This window comes from Corvus brachyrhynchos, unplaced genomic scaffold, assembly GCF_000691975.1.
Source record: "Corvus brachyrhynchos isolate BGI_N302 unplaced genomic scaffold, ASM69197v1 scaffold91, whole genome shotgun sequence".
NCBI lineage: Eukaryota > Metazoa > Chordata > Aves > Passeriformes > Corvidae > Corvus > Corvus brachyrhynchos.
The window spans coordinates 3,974,240-3,991,655 of record NW_008236442.1 but is presented as its reverse complement, the minus strand read 5'-3'; the positions used below and the strand labels follow the sequence as shown (position 1 = coordinate 3,991,655).

General features: G+C 41.7%; 1 protein-coding gene across 1 annotated transcript in view; it reads left to right on the top strand.

The window, feature by feature from the left end:
* FOXP1 (forkhead box P1) overlaps positions 1-17,416 on the top strand; it is a 345,408-nt gene that overhangs the window by 257,815 nt on the left and 70,177 nt on the right. Inside the window, exons 5-7 of the mRNA XM_008643610.2 lie at positions 10,629-10,766; positions 11,863-11,952; positions 17,337-17,414. Coding sequence (XP_008641832.1) covers positions 10,629-10,766; positions 11,863-11,952; positions 17,337-17,414 — 306 coding nt within the window. The remainder of the gene's footprint in view (positions 1-10,628; positions 10,767-11,862; positions 11,953-17,336; positions 17,415-17,416) is intronic.

Below are 17,416 nucleotides of genomic sequence, written 5' to 3'. Positions count from 1 at the left end.
GGGAGGTACGGAGGGGACAGCGTGTGCGCCCCGCAACTCGCCGGGGGTTTTTCGAAGTGATGAGCGGAGCGTGTCGCCTCGCGCCTGTCGTGACAGTCGCGGGTGCGCGTAGCCGCGCGGGCTGTGCCGCAGCGCTGGAGTTGGGAAGAAGAGGAAGGAGGGAAAGTGCACGGAGCCGGATAAAACACAGTGTCAGGTTTAAATGTCAGGAACCGGGATCGCTGAATGGATTCGCCAGTCAATTTACCGGGGGAAATTAAGTGAGTGAGCTTTGTTTTTGACATTGACTGGTGCTGTGAACCCCGGCGAAATGGATGTAACGGGATCTCGGCGCAGCCGGGCTCGGTGTCAGCGTTGCAGTGCGAGTGAGCTGAAATTTCGAGGGTGGTGGTGGCGGGGAGGAGGGAACCCTTAGGAAGTGGGTGGTAAGTTTAGAGCAAAGTGCATATACACTCTTCCTCTCTGGAATTAACTCCTTCAAAGCCAGCTTGTCTCCGAAAACAGTGAGAGTTGTGACTTGTCGTTGTGCTAGTGGCAGGGAAAAGCCCCTCGGTAACACGACACAGTCGTCGCGGTGCGTGTGCTGGCGTTTGACACGCTACCATTTCATATTTTTAAATAAAAACAAGTTTGGTGGCAGGAAATGTGAATCATGCAGGGCGACCAAGATCTGTTTATGAAAACCAAACGGTTGGATTTATTCTAGCCGTGAGTGTTGAGTTGTGAACTACAATAAATCGCTGAAGTTTATTTCTAATAAAAAGTGACTAGCGCATGCTAGTTTGCCTTTTTATAAATAAACTGAAATGTTAAATTTTTTTTTTTTTTTTTATTTGGATCACAGCTGATTTGTTTGCCTTTTTATAAATAAACTGAAATGTTAAAATTTTTTTTTTTTTTTTTATTTGGATCAAAGCTGATTGTCATGCCTGATGCTCCTGGGCCCAATCCTGGAATGCCTTGTGCATGTGCAGTAGCTGTAGTAGGACAGGAATCTCTTTGCCTCCCTCTCCCCCTGGAGCTGTAAGCACCCTGCCTGGTAAATTAGTATTTACCAGCTCGAACCCCTCATAAGTGTGTTTAATGTGCAGAGGTTTCAGGCATCTCGCACATCTTTTACACCAAGTTAAAAGGCATTTCTGTTTGCTCCAAAAAGTCATGGCTACAACACATGTGTACATGTGCATATGTCATTAGAGTGTGCTTCTGTCTGGTAAAGAAATGGCTTTTGTTGATTGTATATTTATTGTAGTAGCAGTCTAGGAAGTCTCTAAAAGCAGGCTCTGTCCTCTCATCGCAGCCAGCGGAAAATCTGCTGTCAGAGGGCTTTCAGTGATCTCCTGTGGCTACGTCCAAAAAATTTCATTGATAAGGCTGCAGAGATGAAACCCGAGTCCTGCCTAAACAGAGTAGCTGCCTTGGCCTAGACTGTGATAGAGCTGAACTGCAAACTGATTGGTCTGACACTTTATAATCAAAGTTGATTTATTGTTCATTAGTAGTGCATTAGCCCTTTCAGGCAAGACAGTTATTTGTGTAGTGGCCTGTCAAACAAAAGACCGCTAGCACCTGTCATTTCTAAACCATGAGATAAGCAAGCAGATACTAAGATAATGCAAATAGGAATACAGTGGAATGAGGTTAAGTTCTAGCATTTTCTCTTTAAGAAATACTGTTTTATTTAACGTGTTCATGTTTAGCAAATAGAGGAACTGGATTATAGAGTGAAGGGGATCTCCTGCACCAGGACTGTCAGGAGGAGAAGGTGCTGGGAATGAGCTGGGCATCCGTGGCATGTGGTTTCAGGGCACCTCGGAGGTGAGGAGGTAGTTGGGGCAGATAATCAATTGGGAAAAGCCAGTCAATGATACAGAAGGAAGATGTAAATGCTGCTCCATAGCCTTAATTTAATTTTGTTTGATTTTGGTTTTAGTATGAGAGCAAGACCAAGGCACTTTTTGTGCTTTTTTTCCTGAGTCCTTCCCCCTCTTCCCAATGGACAGATGTCATGAAAGGATGCTCTTACTGGCAGGGGTTAATTATATGAAAACTTGATGACATCACAGCAGAACTGTGAGAATGTCAAAATACATCTGCTGCCATATTCAGACATATTGCTCTCCCTCCTCTCCCCCTATATCAGCTCCCCTCCCCTCTCAAAAGGGAATGATCTCATGACATAAAACAGAAAACAACACAAGTGTCAAAAGAAAACAAAATTAGTGAACTTTTGTCTGCCACCATAGAAACGAGGATTAACTTATGTTATTCCAGAGCATGGAATGGAGACTATCTGCATGAGGATATATAGTGTATTGTCTTCTGTGAATTTTCATTTGACAGGGATTTTGGAGGCTGTGATCTTAATTAAATCTCAACTGACTCAAATAATGCATCTAAAGGCATGCAGTGTTGCGTAACCTTGCTGAGTTGGTAAACCATAAATCATCAGAAAGCTTATGATAGGAAGGGCTGCTTTGAAATTTTTTTTGTTTGCTACAGTTGGTTTGTTTTTTTTCTGTCTTGTTTAACATTCACTTTACTGTGCTGTGCCATTGTGCCCTCCCTTTTCTAAGCAGTGTTATTCTTGCTTTAAAAAAGAAAAAGAAGCTCTGAGACATGCTCTGACCAGTCACTCAGCTGAACTAAAGAGAAGTCATAAATACAATGGGATTGACAGGGAAGAAATGAAATCCCTGCGCTGTCTTTGCAGGGACCTCAGTGCTCAGGGGAAGGTGTGGGTGCCTCACGTTCTTCTAGAACTGGATGAGCCCTGCACAGGTTTTAGAAGTGTCACTCTTAACCTCACACTGAAATTTGTGCTGGGGTGTGAATCGCGATCAGACCTCACAGCAGAGTCGTGGCACGTCACCCCTGGGTTGTAATGGGTCACAGATGGATGATTGCACTGATGGACGGTGGGCTCTGATGTCTGCGCGAGTCAAGTTGGTTTTAGTTGTATGCAAGGAAGAAAAGGGTTGCAACAGTTGTGTGGAGAAGGATAAAATGGATTTTTAAGCATTGAAAGCGAGGTAGAGCAGTCAGAGCGATATCTTATGCACCATTTTAACCTGACAGCACTCAAGCGCTGTTGTTGCTTGAGAATGAAGTTGTTTCTAAAATGCTGAAATGGTTATTTCAGTGCAAAATGCCCTGGTTTCTGTGTCTGTGATTACATGCTCCTGCAGCTGAAGAAAGGTAAGGGGAGAAGGATTTTTGCATTCAAAAGTTTAAGGAGTTTCAGAGGCTCCTGTGCTTTCCTGCTCTGTATTTCTTAGTCTTTCCAGAGCTGCTGTAGGCAAACCTGAGCTGGGAGGACACAGCACTTGGATTTACTTTCTGTAAAGCTTTCCCAGTAGCAGGATAACTTACTGGTGTTGTTTTTCTCCCCTCTTTGCTAGGGAAAAGCGGTAGCAGGGGTAGTTTTATCAACACCTGCAAAACTAGATTGTGGGAAAGTCCTGACACCATAAGCCAAATTTGTTATTGTTTGGTGAAAGACTTGGCTGGTTTTAAGCAGTTTGTTTGTTTTATTGAAAGCAGAACTGCATTACTGGAAACTACTTTGCTGTAGTTCAGTTAAAATGTCCTGTCCTTTTTTGTTTTTATAAGGTGCTTACATGTTCAGCTTCGCTTTCCAGTTACAAGGAAAGGAAAAAAAAATCCACCATATACTCATCTGCAGATTAAAGTGGCTGTGTAGAGACTGGGAGAGAAGCAACACTGGCAAATATCTCTGCCCCAGCCTTTTTTTCTCCTATTTTTTTCTTTTTTTCTTTTTAACATTTCCAGCACTGTTTCCTGCACTAGCAGGAGGATCTGTAGTCTGTATTGAAGTTGAATGAATGTTAGAGAATCCAGACTGAATAATGAACAAATAAGTGGAATTGCTAATTGTTCTGTGCACTAGTTTTGGACGGATTTGCCTTCATTGATTAGGTAAGATGCTCTGTTATTTGGGAGGGACAACACCCCCTCCTCCCCAAACTGACAACGGGTTTTAATTTTTAAGCTTTATCTTGCCCTTAAATCTGAAACATCATTGTTCAAATAACTGAGAACAAGGTAAACCAACAACATCAAAAAGGTCGGCTTCTGTGATTTCTCAAGGGCTTGTTATTTTGTACTTTCCGATTCTATTTGATGTCTTGACAAAACAAGATGACACAAGGGAGAATACATTAAATTTTGATTTTCATCTAACCTGTTACAGTAGTGGCAGCTTAATTTCTTTTACTTTTTACTGAAGACGGCTTTTTGCACAATTACTCTAATTGCCACAGCACTTTATGAGAAGGTTTCTTTACGGGTTTCCCATTTGCCTTGATTTTGTGAGGCATTTTTTTGAACGTGCTTTGACCTTTAACACGGCGAGCTGGCTGGTTGGAGTGCGTCTTCATTAGAAGTAAATCAGTGAATGGCAAAATTGTCAAAGAAGCAACTGATGTTTTCTCATTATAATCTAATTTGCACCGTTGTGCTTAGCTGTGATGTTCAGCTGTAGGTGTCTGCCATAGGTGTGAAAACCTGCACATTTTTAAGCAAATAAAGTTTACAACTGTTTTAAAGGCGTCACTTGGAACCAGAGTGGCAAAGCCAGCCTGAGTGTTCAAGCAGAACTCTGGTTTGTGTGGGAAATAAACAGCATAATTTAACCAGGTGGATTTTTTTTTTAGAGAATCACTGATTTTTTTTTTTTTCAACTGGCCACGACAATGTACGTCATCTCAAATGCCCTGAGTTTGAAGAACAGGCAGCTGTGGATTTGATTCTTGCAGGAGAAAATAGCCAGGGATGTAGAGAGGGCTCATCCTTCCTAGAAATCTGTTGGGAGTTGCAGTTCTTTAAAATCTGCCATAAGAAAAAAAAAAAAAAAAGCCCCTCTGTATAACACTTCCCTTTCACTCACATGAAATTCTGGGCATATTAAATGTTGCTGGTTCAATCACGGGCTTTTATTATTTAATTAAGCTCTCCATAATGTATGTATGAATTAATACACAAATGTAAGGAGTCTGACACCATGATCATTCTCAGTATATTAAGGGTGTTTGGGAGAGAGGGTTTCAAGGGGTTTTCAAGGGCTTTAGGGGTATTTTGGATGTTTCTAAGCAGGATTGCTTTTGGTTTATTTGAGGCTTTTTTGGCAGAATATGTTGATCTAACATTTCCTTTCCTAAACTCTGGAAAAAAATGCAGGGTTTTTTTCCTTTCTTTTTTTTTTTTTTTTTTTATTTTTAAACTGACTCTTTATAAAATCACCACTGTTTGGAACCATGTAGAGCAGGTTATATAATTTTTCCTTTCATGCTAGAAACGGAAATAAAAATGGTAACTTTTTAAAATGTGAAAAATGATGATGGTAATCTCGAGCTTAAAATCTCACTCATCTTATTAAAGGGGTATTTGAATGTGTGTGTATGTTCTGGTTTAGTCTCTATTTGACAAATGTTAGATGTAGAAAGGATTTAATTTATGTAAACTTTATATTTTTATGCAAATTAAATGAGTATTTATTATAGCAGAAACAATTATCCTGGCACTTAGTGAGAAACCTGGTATGCATGAGAAGTGGAAGATAAGATCAGATGTTTCATTCTGTAAACAAATACAAAAATATTCCCGTTTTTCCTCAGCTAGAAGAGAATACAGAAGACGACAGACATCCTGACATGCCAGGGAATGTCAGCATAGCCCATCGGTCTGCTTTCTGTGGGTCAGAAGGAGATCTTCTCTCCTGATAAAATACAATAAACAAAATTATAATAATAAAATGCTAATTTAATTTTAAGGAGGTTCCCCCCCCCACCCTTTTAATAGGGAGTTGTATTGTTACAGAGAGCACAGTTATGCTAATGACAGACTACTTAGCTGATTTTACATTAATATAATAAACATTACCTGTCTTAATGCGCTGTGCTGTATTACGGCAAAAGAACTAAGTCTAAGAGTGAGATTCCATTTCGCATAATGAACCAGCACTGCAGTTCCTGCGTGAATAATTCCGACAGCCGTGGTTTTGTGTTTCGATTTTGGAGGATGAAATACTATGTCGGAAATGTTTTAGTGTCAGGATGGAAGCAGGTCCTGCCTGCCTTCAGCACTTTTTATTTTGCTGGGCTCTGCTCTGGCTTGTGGCATCGTGCCTCTCTGCTTGCCAGGGTGTCAGTGCTTTATCTTCTCCTGTTTTGCATTGTTTCGGCTGAAATTTTTTTTTTATTTTAAATATATTGCCTATAATAGCTCGCTAACAGGACAGCTCAAGTTCATTGTTTGGTTTTGCCTGGCCATAGCTATTTTTATTGTAGTTCAGTATTTTTAACTGTTCCTCAGCGACTTGTTCTTTTCTGTGTTCAGCTGTTTTGCTCCGTGTAACTTTTATCACAAAATCTTTAACCGAAGAATTGCTGTTTGGAAATCCAAGGTGCCTAGTATGAGGGCTTACTGAAATCAAGTTCAAACATAGATCGCAGGAGAAAAGGATTTTCTGGCAGAGTTATTCTTTATGAATTAAGGAAATCCTCCCCATCTTCCATGCATGCCTGCTAACAGTTAGCAGGACCACAGCTGTATCTAGCATCGGAGGCACAGGGTGTGAAAATGGCTTTTTTTTTTTTTTTTCCCCTCTTCATACAAGATTAAACTACTTGAAATTATTTAGCTAGTATTTAATTATATTAATATCACTGAAAATGAGGGAATGGAGATGATTAAATAGGACTAAATCATTTTCATCCCCGTGACCCTTGTCTGGGTTGTGTGGAGGAGTGACAAATGCATCCCTGCTGTAATTTCACGGGGAAGTTAAAGGGGAGCTTGGCCCAAGTTTGTGGCCCAAGTTTGTGAAAACAGAGCGTTTGTAGGGCTTGAAATGGGAGGGTCTCAGCGGGGACTGCGGGGCCGGGAGGGCTTTGGGGATGTGGAGGAGCAGAGGCAAAACCCTGGGAGAAGCAGTGAGCGAAGACAATTGTGAGTATTAAAGACATTTTTTGCCGTTGATGGTATTAGCATGTCAGCAGGTCCATACTAGCACAGCTCCCAAAGCCAAATTGCAGCTGTATTTTTACCTTTGCTGCCAGGTTTACGTGCAGCTGGGTATCTACCACACCCTATTGTTATCAGTCAACAATACCAAAAGTAGTTCATTAATCATATCAATAACAACAATCATGTTTCAAGTGCAAAATAGAAATAAACAACCTGAAAAAAAAAAAAAAGATTGATTTCTTCTCTGCATGCTAACTTAGCATTCTTTAAATATATCTGCCAGTAGTTTAATTTGAACTTCAACTCCCTGAAGGCAGTAAGACAGAATTATTTTAGTTCTTCATAAACTGCCTTCTGTGATTCATTGTTAACTCATAAAACACACTCATTTTCATGTACTTAAACAGTTAAGTCATTTTTAAAGTTGGTTTGTAATTTTTTTTGGCAACACATTTAAGTTGACATCTGAGAGATAGAAATCTAAAATGAATTTATAGCTCTTGGTTTAGGTTTCACTTACTATCAGACAAAATATCAGAAATAAATATTTTTTATCTAACATAATGTAAAGTATATTGCACAGTATCTAAAATAAAGTTTAGTTTTGACTGAGTACACTCAAAAAGGGACCCATAAATATTAGAGAGCTGTAGTTAAGAACTTACATGACTGTTTTAAATACTATTGATTTAAACCACTGGCTAGATTTTATGAATCAAAGTGTAATTTCCAAGCTTTGGCTATATTTCTCATCACTAAAGCACTCTCTCTTGTGTGCCTTTAGCAGCTTTCCAGACATTCAACACGGGATTAAATGATAGTAGTTACAATGATCAATAGGTTAAGACCGGTACAATCACTCTTACCGCTAATGACCTCGGTAGTAATGGGTAATAAAGTGTGGGCTATAATAGCCTATTGCTGGTGCTGCATGCCCTTTGATTCCTAGTATTACCAGGGACTAGCTACATGGAAAAGTTGGACGTTGGGAGTTAAGAGAGTGGATATATAGGCCATCATTCTTAACTATTTAAAGTCCCTCAGACCGATGTGTGTGCCCACGCTCGTCCGGCATGTGTGTTGTAATTTTTAACACGATAGTTTCTGGTTCATTTGAATTCGTTTGTGCGAGGTTTCCGTAAGCTGCTTTCGTGATAAACTAAAGTACAGGCCTTGGCTAAATGCGGCTGTTAGCTGTGTTTATAAATGGAAGGCAGCACCTTCTTTAGAAGCGCAGGTGTGGTGTGAAAATGTGGTTTCAGATGGTAAAATGAAGTCGAAGGGACCAACACAAACTTGCGCCCTGTGTACTTGTACTCTGTAACTGTGTGCAGCACATACATGATTTTTTTTTTTTCTTTCTACTTAAGTGCTGCTGTTCTAGCAAGGAGTGTGCAGCTGAGAGATTTGTTACTGGAAGGTACATGGCCAGTTTTCAAAGATAGGGCCTAATCGCCAGATCTGTCCCAAGATAAACGTGTAGAAAGGCCATGGAAGTGAATGGAAGTTGTCCCTGCCCAGCTGACGGCAGAATGCGGCCCTTTGGATTAATCACCGATGTGTAGGGTTTACAGCACCCCACCCTATTCCTGTCTGTATCCCCGCTTGTCGTCATAAATCTGACTGAAGAATATTTGTCTTGTCTATCTTCCAAGAAGGGCACAGAAAACATACTTAAACATGCTTCCTCTTCTGTTTGCTTGGTCCAACTTCAATGAGAGGTAGTACAAACCCCAGGGTAAAGTAAACTTCTCTGGGGATGAGAATAATGGTGAGTCACATTTCGGGGCGAAGATAGTGACAGCAGGATTTAATTAAATAATTTCCTGCTCCCAGAAAAGTTTTTAAAGACTACGGATTAAGATATTCTGAATTAATGGGATTACCCATCCTGATGACTCAGTGTCCTCAGAGCTGGTCCTGCCTGGCAAGGTGGTGGCTTTTCCATAGGCATGGGGACGCGGTGCCGACCGTGGGAGAATAGCCACTGCTTTTGGTGGTTCTGGCATTTGTCCTGCAATTAAATCTCCCTTTGCCAGTGTTCACACTGGCCTGGACCCCATCAGCGATGTGGGAACGTGCTGTGCCACAGGGAATTCTCAAGAGGACCTCGCCATGTCGGCATTAATGGGATGTCAAGAGGTGTGTGAGCCTTTGCTCAGGCAAATGTTTTGGAGGCAGTGTCTGGCCCTGGCACATGACATGTACACAACAACACGGGGAGATGTGCACTGTACATGCCTCTGACCTTCAGGAACCATTTTTAGTTCATCAAGATTAGTGATGCTGAGAAATCAGGACATCAGTGCATAATGACTGTGAAATTAGGAATGAGAGCTTGCTATGCAAATGACAGGACAAATCATGTGAAAAAGTCAAGATAAACTGCATATTAAGACATTATGTTACATAAAATTAATACTGCATTTCTCTCTTGCTTACTACTACACTGGAGGATTTTTTTTTTAAACTCCTTTATCTTCTGATCAGCTATTGTCTGCTGATTTTTTTAAAAAGTGGTGCACAGAAAAAGTGCTAAACATATTATTACCTTTTATTGTAATACATGAGGTGACAGGAGATCTTTTTTAGTGAAGTATATCCTTTCCTGGTTTTAGTTTTGTGCTGTCATGAATTTCATTTGAAACTATAGAAAAGTAAGGTGCTTCAATATTAATATTAAAACTCATATGGGTTTTGTCTTTTCCTCTGTTGGTTTTTTTTTCCTCCTTTTTTTTTCCCTTTTTTGGGGTGGGGGGTAAAGGGGTGGGTTTCTAGGGAAATAGTCTTCTTGCATTACTGGGACTGACAAAACGGTTCTCATGTAGTCTGCAAATTAAACACAAGTGCAGTGATTATTTTGAATAGCTAAATTACATTCTAGAAAGCTTGCAGAATTCATAGCATTGTCATTAGGTATCCGCTTGAATACAATTTGTGTAACCTTGGCCAAGACAGCCTGTCATTTTAATGTCAGTGTTTTATCTGAACAAGACATCATCCTTTCAGATACAGTGTACAGGTTCCTTGCAAAGATGCCCGTGCAGAAACGTGTTAACAGTTGCAAATATGAAATGCTATCAAGTTCATCACTGTAGCTGTTTGTCACTGAAATGTCATGGAAAGCGGCTTTTAATGGTATCTCACATAATATGAAAGAATTGAAGACATCTGTATGCTGGGTGAATATGGAATGGTAAAGACATCGTGGTAGGGCCTTTCTGTAAAAATTGCATAGGAGTCTAGTGCTGTTATTCACATCACTGAGCCTTCCTTCAATTTCTGAAAAACCTGTCGTAATAGGGTCTAGATCCCATCAGCGCGGGATATTTGGCTCTTGGATTTCTCTACAGAAGGCAAGGGCTTTCTGAGACAGAAAGGACCGAGCTGATGATTTCTTGCAAAAATAAATCAATCTTTACCATATTACTTGATTTAGAGGATCTCCATCCAATAGTGTTTTGCAAAAGGGGAATTTAGTCACGAGGAAGGTGTGGTCAGTAGTACCTCTGTACCGGCCAGGGTGGGCTGTAAGGACTCTAACCTTTGGCCCCCTCGATGCCAGGCACGGGCTCCCCTGGCATGGGGATGTGCTCTGTGGTGATGTGCTCTGACCCTCTTTCTTTCCTCTTGGCCTTCAGGTTCCAGTGTCGGTGGCTATGATGACACCTCAAGTGATCACTCCCCAGCAAATGCAGCAGATTCTCCAGCAACAAGTGCTAACTCCCCAGCAACTCCAAGTCCTGCTCCAACAGCAGCAGGCACTCATGCTTCAACAGGTAATTGTTTCCTTAACAGCTGCTCGGGTGGCCCCTGTGGATGCTGGAGGCTTCACCTCCTGGAACACTCTTGGGGAAAGAAGCTGCCCACATCTCAGGTCTGAACCTTGGAGCAGCCATGCTGTGAGCTGAACTGACTGCTCTTTTGTTTTTAATTCTAGAAATAGCTACTGGAAACAAATCCAGGGAGCAGTGCTAGGAGTGTTTCCAAGATCAGCTAAATAATACAGATGCATATTTAAGTGTCAGGACTTCGGCAGATGTCCCTGTTGCTTTTGCCTGTATCCCCCTGCAGGCTTGGTGTGCCCTGACTAATTGGAATAAACAAGGTAGAAGGGCCATACTTCCCAATTTAGACCTCATTATTTCCATCTGGAACCGTAAAGGGCTGTGGAAACGGTGGAAATAGAAGTGGAGAGGTTTGCAAGCCTGTTTGATTTCAGCCAGCATACGCTGGGCTGTGTGTCAGTGCTTCTCGCAGCCCATGGTCCTTTCTCAGCTGGAAGCTGGCCACCAACAAGCCCTGAGGTTCTGTTATCACAGGGTTTGACATAGCGGGGTCTCACGGACCCCGGGTGGGTGTCAGCATCCACCCAGCCCAACCCTGCCTGCTCCTTCCTGGCTCCCAGGCTCCCTCCTGCCCGTGCCGGAGCGCTGCCTGCGCAGAGCACATCTGGGGAGCGGGAGGAGGAGATTATTTCCCAGGATGTCTATGCATGTATTGAACAACACTTAATACAGTCAAACCCTATCATTTAGAAAGCATGTGTGTTTCACAACAGAGATTCGCCAGACTCTCTCAGCAAGGGCATTTCGGCTTTGTTGTTACAATCAAAGGTCATTCCTTGCCTTATTTTAATTAGTTTGTGTAGAAAATGGTATGTTTTTCATCAGTTCATTTTGGAGATTACTTTTCAAACGATAATGCCAAGAATAGTCAGTGTGCACTGAATTTATTGTTGAGTTTCAAACTAAAGGTCAGACCATTACAGATAAAAGGATGCTATTTTTCAAATCACAGTTTGTGTGTTACACCAAAAGGGACACTGAATTGGCTCTCCACTTTGTTACTTACCATCTTTCCTTTTCTTTGTAGCAGCAGCTTCAAGAGTTTTATAAGAAACAACAGGAACAGTTGCAGCTTCAACTTTTACAGCAACAACATGCTGGAAAACAGCCTAAAGAGGTACAGACAATACCCATTTTACTTTCAAACCACAGATCCCCGGGGACTGTCTAGTGGCTATTAAACTGTCATTCATCTTAAAAATGATTACACAACTGAACTGACTCTATCGGGCCTCAGCTTTCAGATTTAGAGTTATTGTCCTGTTTTCGCCTGTGTTTTCCTGTGCTTTCCATTTGCTCGCTGCCACATATTTTATAGCAGGGGACCAGGCCTTGCTGTTGAGTATGAGTCCTGGAGCAGGCATCTAGTCTTGTATCTTGGGAGAGTGCTTTGGGGCGTTAGTTATGGTGGAGAGGGGAGGGGGCAAAGCTGCAGGCCCAGATCATTGCTGTCCTCTCTAAACAAGGCAAAATGCCGAGAGGTGTTGAGTTTGGGCTTGCGCTTTCCAGCCAGAGAGATTCTGGTTGCACATTGCTCGCAGCATGGGCTGAGCAGGAAGGACCACGCTGGAGCAGTGTCAGTGTGACAAGGAGAAGAAATGGCCGGAGGCCTTGCTCTGATGCTACCATGGTCCATAACTGGAGGGGACAGGCCAGGGTAGTTTCTGCCTGTCCTTCAGGTACGCTTCCCTTCCAAAATACCTGTCACATCCTTTGTTGGGTTTGGTGTGCTTAAATATAATTTTTCTGCAATTTTTTTCAAGGTGCTGAGTCCACTCCTCGAGGAGTTTGAGACTTTCCTGTTTAATCTGACATCAGTGCTGGCTTAGGTAGATCCTAGAAAGCTGCCTCTTGGCGTGAGACACTGGGTGATGTCCGGTGATAGCGGTAGCGCCTGTGTCACCTGACAGGGGGTGTTGCTCGAGGCATGCACCCATTTCTGCTCCTCAGCCCCCTTGAAATTTCGGCAAATCGTGCCACCTGTGCCAAGTTTCAACCCAGAGTGAATTTTTCCAGCTGAGTTATAAACCCCTGAAAACAGGGGGGTTTATAATGGAAACGCTGACACAACCTTAACCATAGCGCGCTTACGGGCGCCACTATAATAAAAAGGGAACAGATTAAAAAGTGTCTAAAATGTAAATCTAAAGGACTAACAGTAATTAAAATGGAAATGGCACAGGGAGGGAAGGCATGTAATTGTGAGATATCACTGTGCAGAATGCTCTCAGCTTTGTTTTGCTGGCTGTTTTTCTAATTCAGTAGGGCTTACTCATCAGTGGCAGTTCAATGCGCGTTAATGACTCTGGGATGCAGGCATCACTCTGGACAAAGAAATGATTATTGTGCGGTCAAAAGAAGTTCAAAGACAAGAAGGGAATTTCAGTTTTTTCCTTAGAGATCCACATTCAAGAGCATATAAATTAAGCCAAATGTTAAAAACCACAGTCTGAAAGCTGACTTCAAAGTCACAACTCTCTAATTAATGAACTGCGAGCTTCAGTTTGGACAAGTCGTGGTTTGATGCGCCCATAAATCAACATGACAGGTCTGTTTCACAGTCTCAGACAGCGCTTGTCATTGAGTCACATCAGATGTAAACACAGCAGAAAAAAGAGGGAATATGAAGGAGGTGCAATTGATCAACAGAATTGGTAAAAACCCACTTTTGAAACGCATTATGCATGATCACAGGAAATGGCGATAGCCTCAAGAGGCTTTCTCCTTCTGCTGTTGCTTTTTTGAATCAGATTTCTAACAGCCTTCAAAAGGGAGAATAAGAATTATGGAGCTTCTCCCCTGTGGCTGGCAGGCAATAACCCCCTGTTGTTATTTTGTGCTTCTTTCTTTTCAAAGGCGTCAAAATTTAGTTTTTTAAAGATCTTTAACTCTATATTTGAAGACAAACAATAAAGGGCTGCCACTGTCATTCTTATCAGTTACCAGGGATTGTATTTTTTCTTTCTGTTGCCACTTCTTATTAACCTCTTATTTGGTCTATTAGACATAGTTTTGAATGCAAGCCTGCATGCTGGGAGAACATGAAAGTTCAGATGAGCTCAGAGGGCAGATAAAGAAATTTGAAGGGGAAAGTTACACAGCAGAATGAACGATAAAAGTTAACTCTTCTAAATTGCTGTTGTCAGACAGGAGAGCATCTCAGACACAAAGATGAGGGCTTGGAGCTTAAAGAAAAAAATACCTTGTGTTAAAAAAGACAAGAAGGGAAGTTAGACAATGTGATGGCATTTCAATATCTAACACACTGATTTACTGTGGTCACACTTCTGATATTACAGTAGCGAAAGCAACAATAAGAAAGGACTCCTTCCTGTTTCAAGAAGAGCATTTTAACACTATAGCTGGAAAGAGAACAAGGACCTAAGTCTCTTCAGCTTATTCTGGGGATTTGGGGGGGAGTATTTTTGCTGATGGTTTTAGTGGAGGTCCATTTCAACAATACATTTCACCCTACAGGTTTGTTCAGCCCAGCTTAAGGAGGTTATTCTTGCTAAATTAGCATGGAAAAGGTGGTCTTGTATTATTTTATTTCTTCCCCTCCCTCTGGCACTGAAAACTGACAGGCAGTGCCGTGGTGGGGGCCAGCGGCTGCCGTGCTAACGAGGGCTGAGTGTGTACCTTGACAGATGGAACAAGTGTATTCATGTACGGCATCCCCCAAGTCATTTGGTGAGTGCCTTGTCCTATTGTACTGTCGTGAAAGAAGGAAAACACAACAAACCAACCTCCCCAGCCCCGCTGGTGAAAGGGATCCGACCCCCGAGCAGAGCAACAGACGGATCCCAGTGAGGTTCTTGGGGGTTTTACTTGAGGGTTGTGTGGCGTAGCAGAGGGTGAGCAGTGCCCCACAGCAAGGGGCAGAGGTGCTGGGGGGGATCTCAGCCTGTTCCCTCTGACTGCTCTCCCCTGGAAAAGCCGGGGCTCCCCAGAGCCAGGGGGGTGTGCAGGGTCCTGCGCGGAGCCGCGGCGCTGGATGGAACGCGCTGTTTCCCGAGCAGGGCCGTTTGTCTTCTGGCACTGTGACAGTTTATGTTAGGCAGTAGGGAGTAACCTAAGAAAGGAAAACAGACCTTTGACAGAAGCTTTAGGGAGGGGATCAAAAATGCAAGTTTTATCAGGATATTTCAGCATTTTAACACTGACTACTGACCTGACAACAGGACTGCACCGAGACCTTTTTTGTATGCATTCAATTGTGAGAAGTAAACAAACTGCCTTGTATCCTGTGTTTGGTAACTGGGTGGGGAGCGCAGTTTGGCAACGTGTCTTGCTTTTAAATTCTTTCTTGGACAATGGGCCTTGTATACTTTTATATCCTGGCTTTCCAAAGTAGAGTGTGTTCAAGAGCTTTTCTTAGGATAGCTGAGAAGACAACCAAATGGGCATCAGTCAATTGATATAAACGGATTTTTTAAAAAACCCCATGTGCTAACTTTGCACTCAAATGACAGATAGGTAAAACACAGCTTACTACACCTAGTACTAATAATACACATATCTTAATATCTATATATTAAGTATAGATATATTTTAAAGTTATATTTATGGAGGCAAACATTGCTTTAGCTCTTAATACAACTGTTACTGGGGCCTGCATGCGTATGGTGCTGTTGCAAATAGTTGCAACAAATGGATGTGTCTGAGCAAGCTGTTGCAAAGAAATGTAAACTCTCAGAGTTCCAGAATATCCAAACACCTATTTGTTTAAATGTGTTCCTGAAGTCCTATGTTTTCTTTGGAAATAAGATAAATTGAGCTTATAAATAAGATGAATAGAATGACTGACTCAGAGTTGTGGGTATAAAGCTGGTTGCAGTATTAGGATTGATGGGGCATGCTGGTATGAGAAGGTGGGGGTCAAACTGATGGTGTCTGTCAGTCCTGCTGCAGCAGCTCTGGTGAGACTTTTTCCCTGTGTAACACCAGTAGGGAATGGGGCCAGTGATCCTCTGGCTTGGTGTCGAGGAAGGGCATAAGAAAGCTCAGGATCTGGCTGGGGTTTGTTTGTGAAAGTGTGCAGTTTGGTAAGAGTTAATTTTCTTTCCATAATTGTTAGCCATAATGTGTATAAGACCTCCACCTTGATATGATTCCTAGCAGATTAGGGATATTAGATAATTTCCTTCTATTTATTGTACTACTGCACTGTATTATCTTTCTATCACTCAGATAATTACTAAGGAAATCTACATTAATTTTTTTTGGCTAGCACAAGGAACTGTTAACACTGGCATGATGTATTGATGTTTTACACAACAAAAGTTTTCCTCCTGTCATTGTACAATAAATAAAAAGATATTTATCAAAATGCAAAGCCTTTCATGGTTTTTAAAGAACAAAGCAAATAAAATACAAGATGAGCATGGAAGCAAAACCTAGAGGCTTCCTTAACTGAACAAAATTAAGGACTCTGAAGCCTCGAGTACTGTACATATTAAACACTCACATTCAAGTAAGATGTTGTTTGCTAAATTATGAATGTGTGTAATTAAAATCTAGTGGCTGTTTCTATGAAAGATTTACAATGTTATTTCATCGTTTGTCATGGCTAATTAACAATATTAGATGAAGTTTTTCTTCTTCAAAGGTCTGATTTTTTCTCATTTATTTATGTCAGAAGTGATAAACAGAGTAGTTAAAAGCTTCTCCGGGTACAGTAGTGAGAAAAGCAACATGTTCTTTTACACCTCAAAGGTTCAAGGTTCACATCCCTGTGGAGTAAAGCAACTCCATCTTCTTTCTAGTGAGAATAATTAAAAATTTCAAAGTGCAGAAGTAGCAGCCTTAAATACAGCACAGAATAATTCCAGCATAACAGAAAGTATTGTGGGGCTTGATGGATGAAGAAGAGAGAGTAAGTATAAAATACCATAAATTAAGCTAGTCGAATTGCCTCAATAGTTGAGACAGCCCTTGAATGAGCAAACAGAGCACAGTACAGGGTTTCTTGTTATATCTAAGTGTGATGTGATCTTGGGGTGTGAGTCTCATGTTCTTTGCCTTGGAAGAATTACCCAGGATTTTCAGCAGAATTTGCTTTACCTACCACTGAAACACAGCCACTTGTGGGGTAAAATATGAACATGTGGAGCAAGAAATGCTGTATGCATTTGGAATTAGGATGGCAGCAGGGATTTAGGTTGGATGAAAGTTAGCCACTGGAGATGGGAATCTGCAGCCCTGTGTTAGCTCCAGCACCTAAATATACCTTGGGGTCTTTTCCAGGGATGGTGGGCTCGCTGGCTCGGCCTTGATACCCAGTGACTGCTGTCAGAAGTTGAAGCAAGTTGAGACAAGGAGTCCTGTAAATCCTCTGCTTTGCTCTTGAATTAACAAGTGTGCTTTTTTTTTTTTTTTTTTTTTATTTACCTATATTTTAATAGAGACAGGCATTTGTGGATGGGAGTGTTGCCTTAGCTTAAAGCAGATCCTAGACAGAACTTTTTTTTTTTTTTTTTTTTTTTTTATTTTCTTTTCCAGCCCCAGCAGCAGCAAGTGGCCACGCAGCAGTTGGCCTTTCAGCAGCAGCTCTTACAGATGCAGCAGTTGCAGCCGCAGCA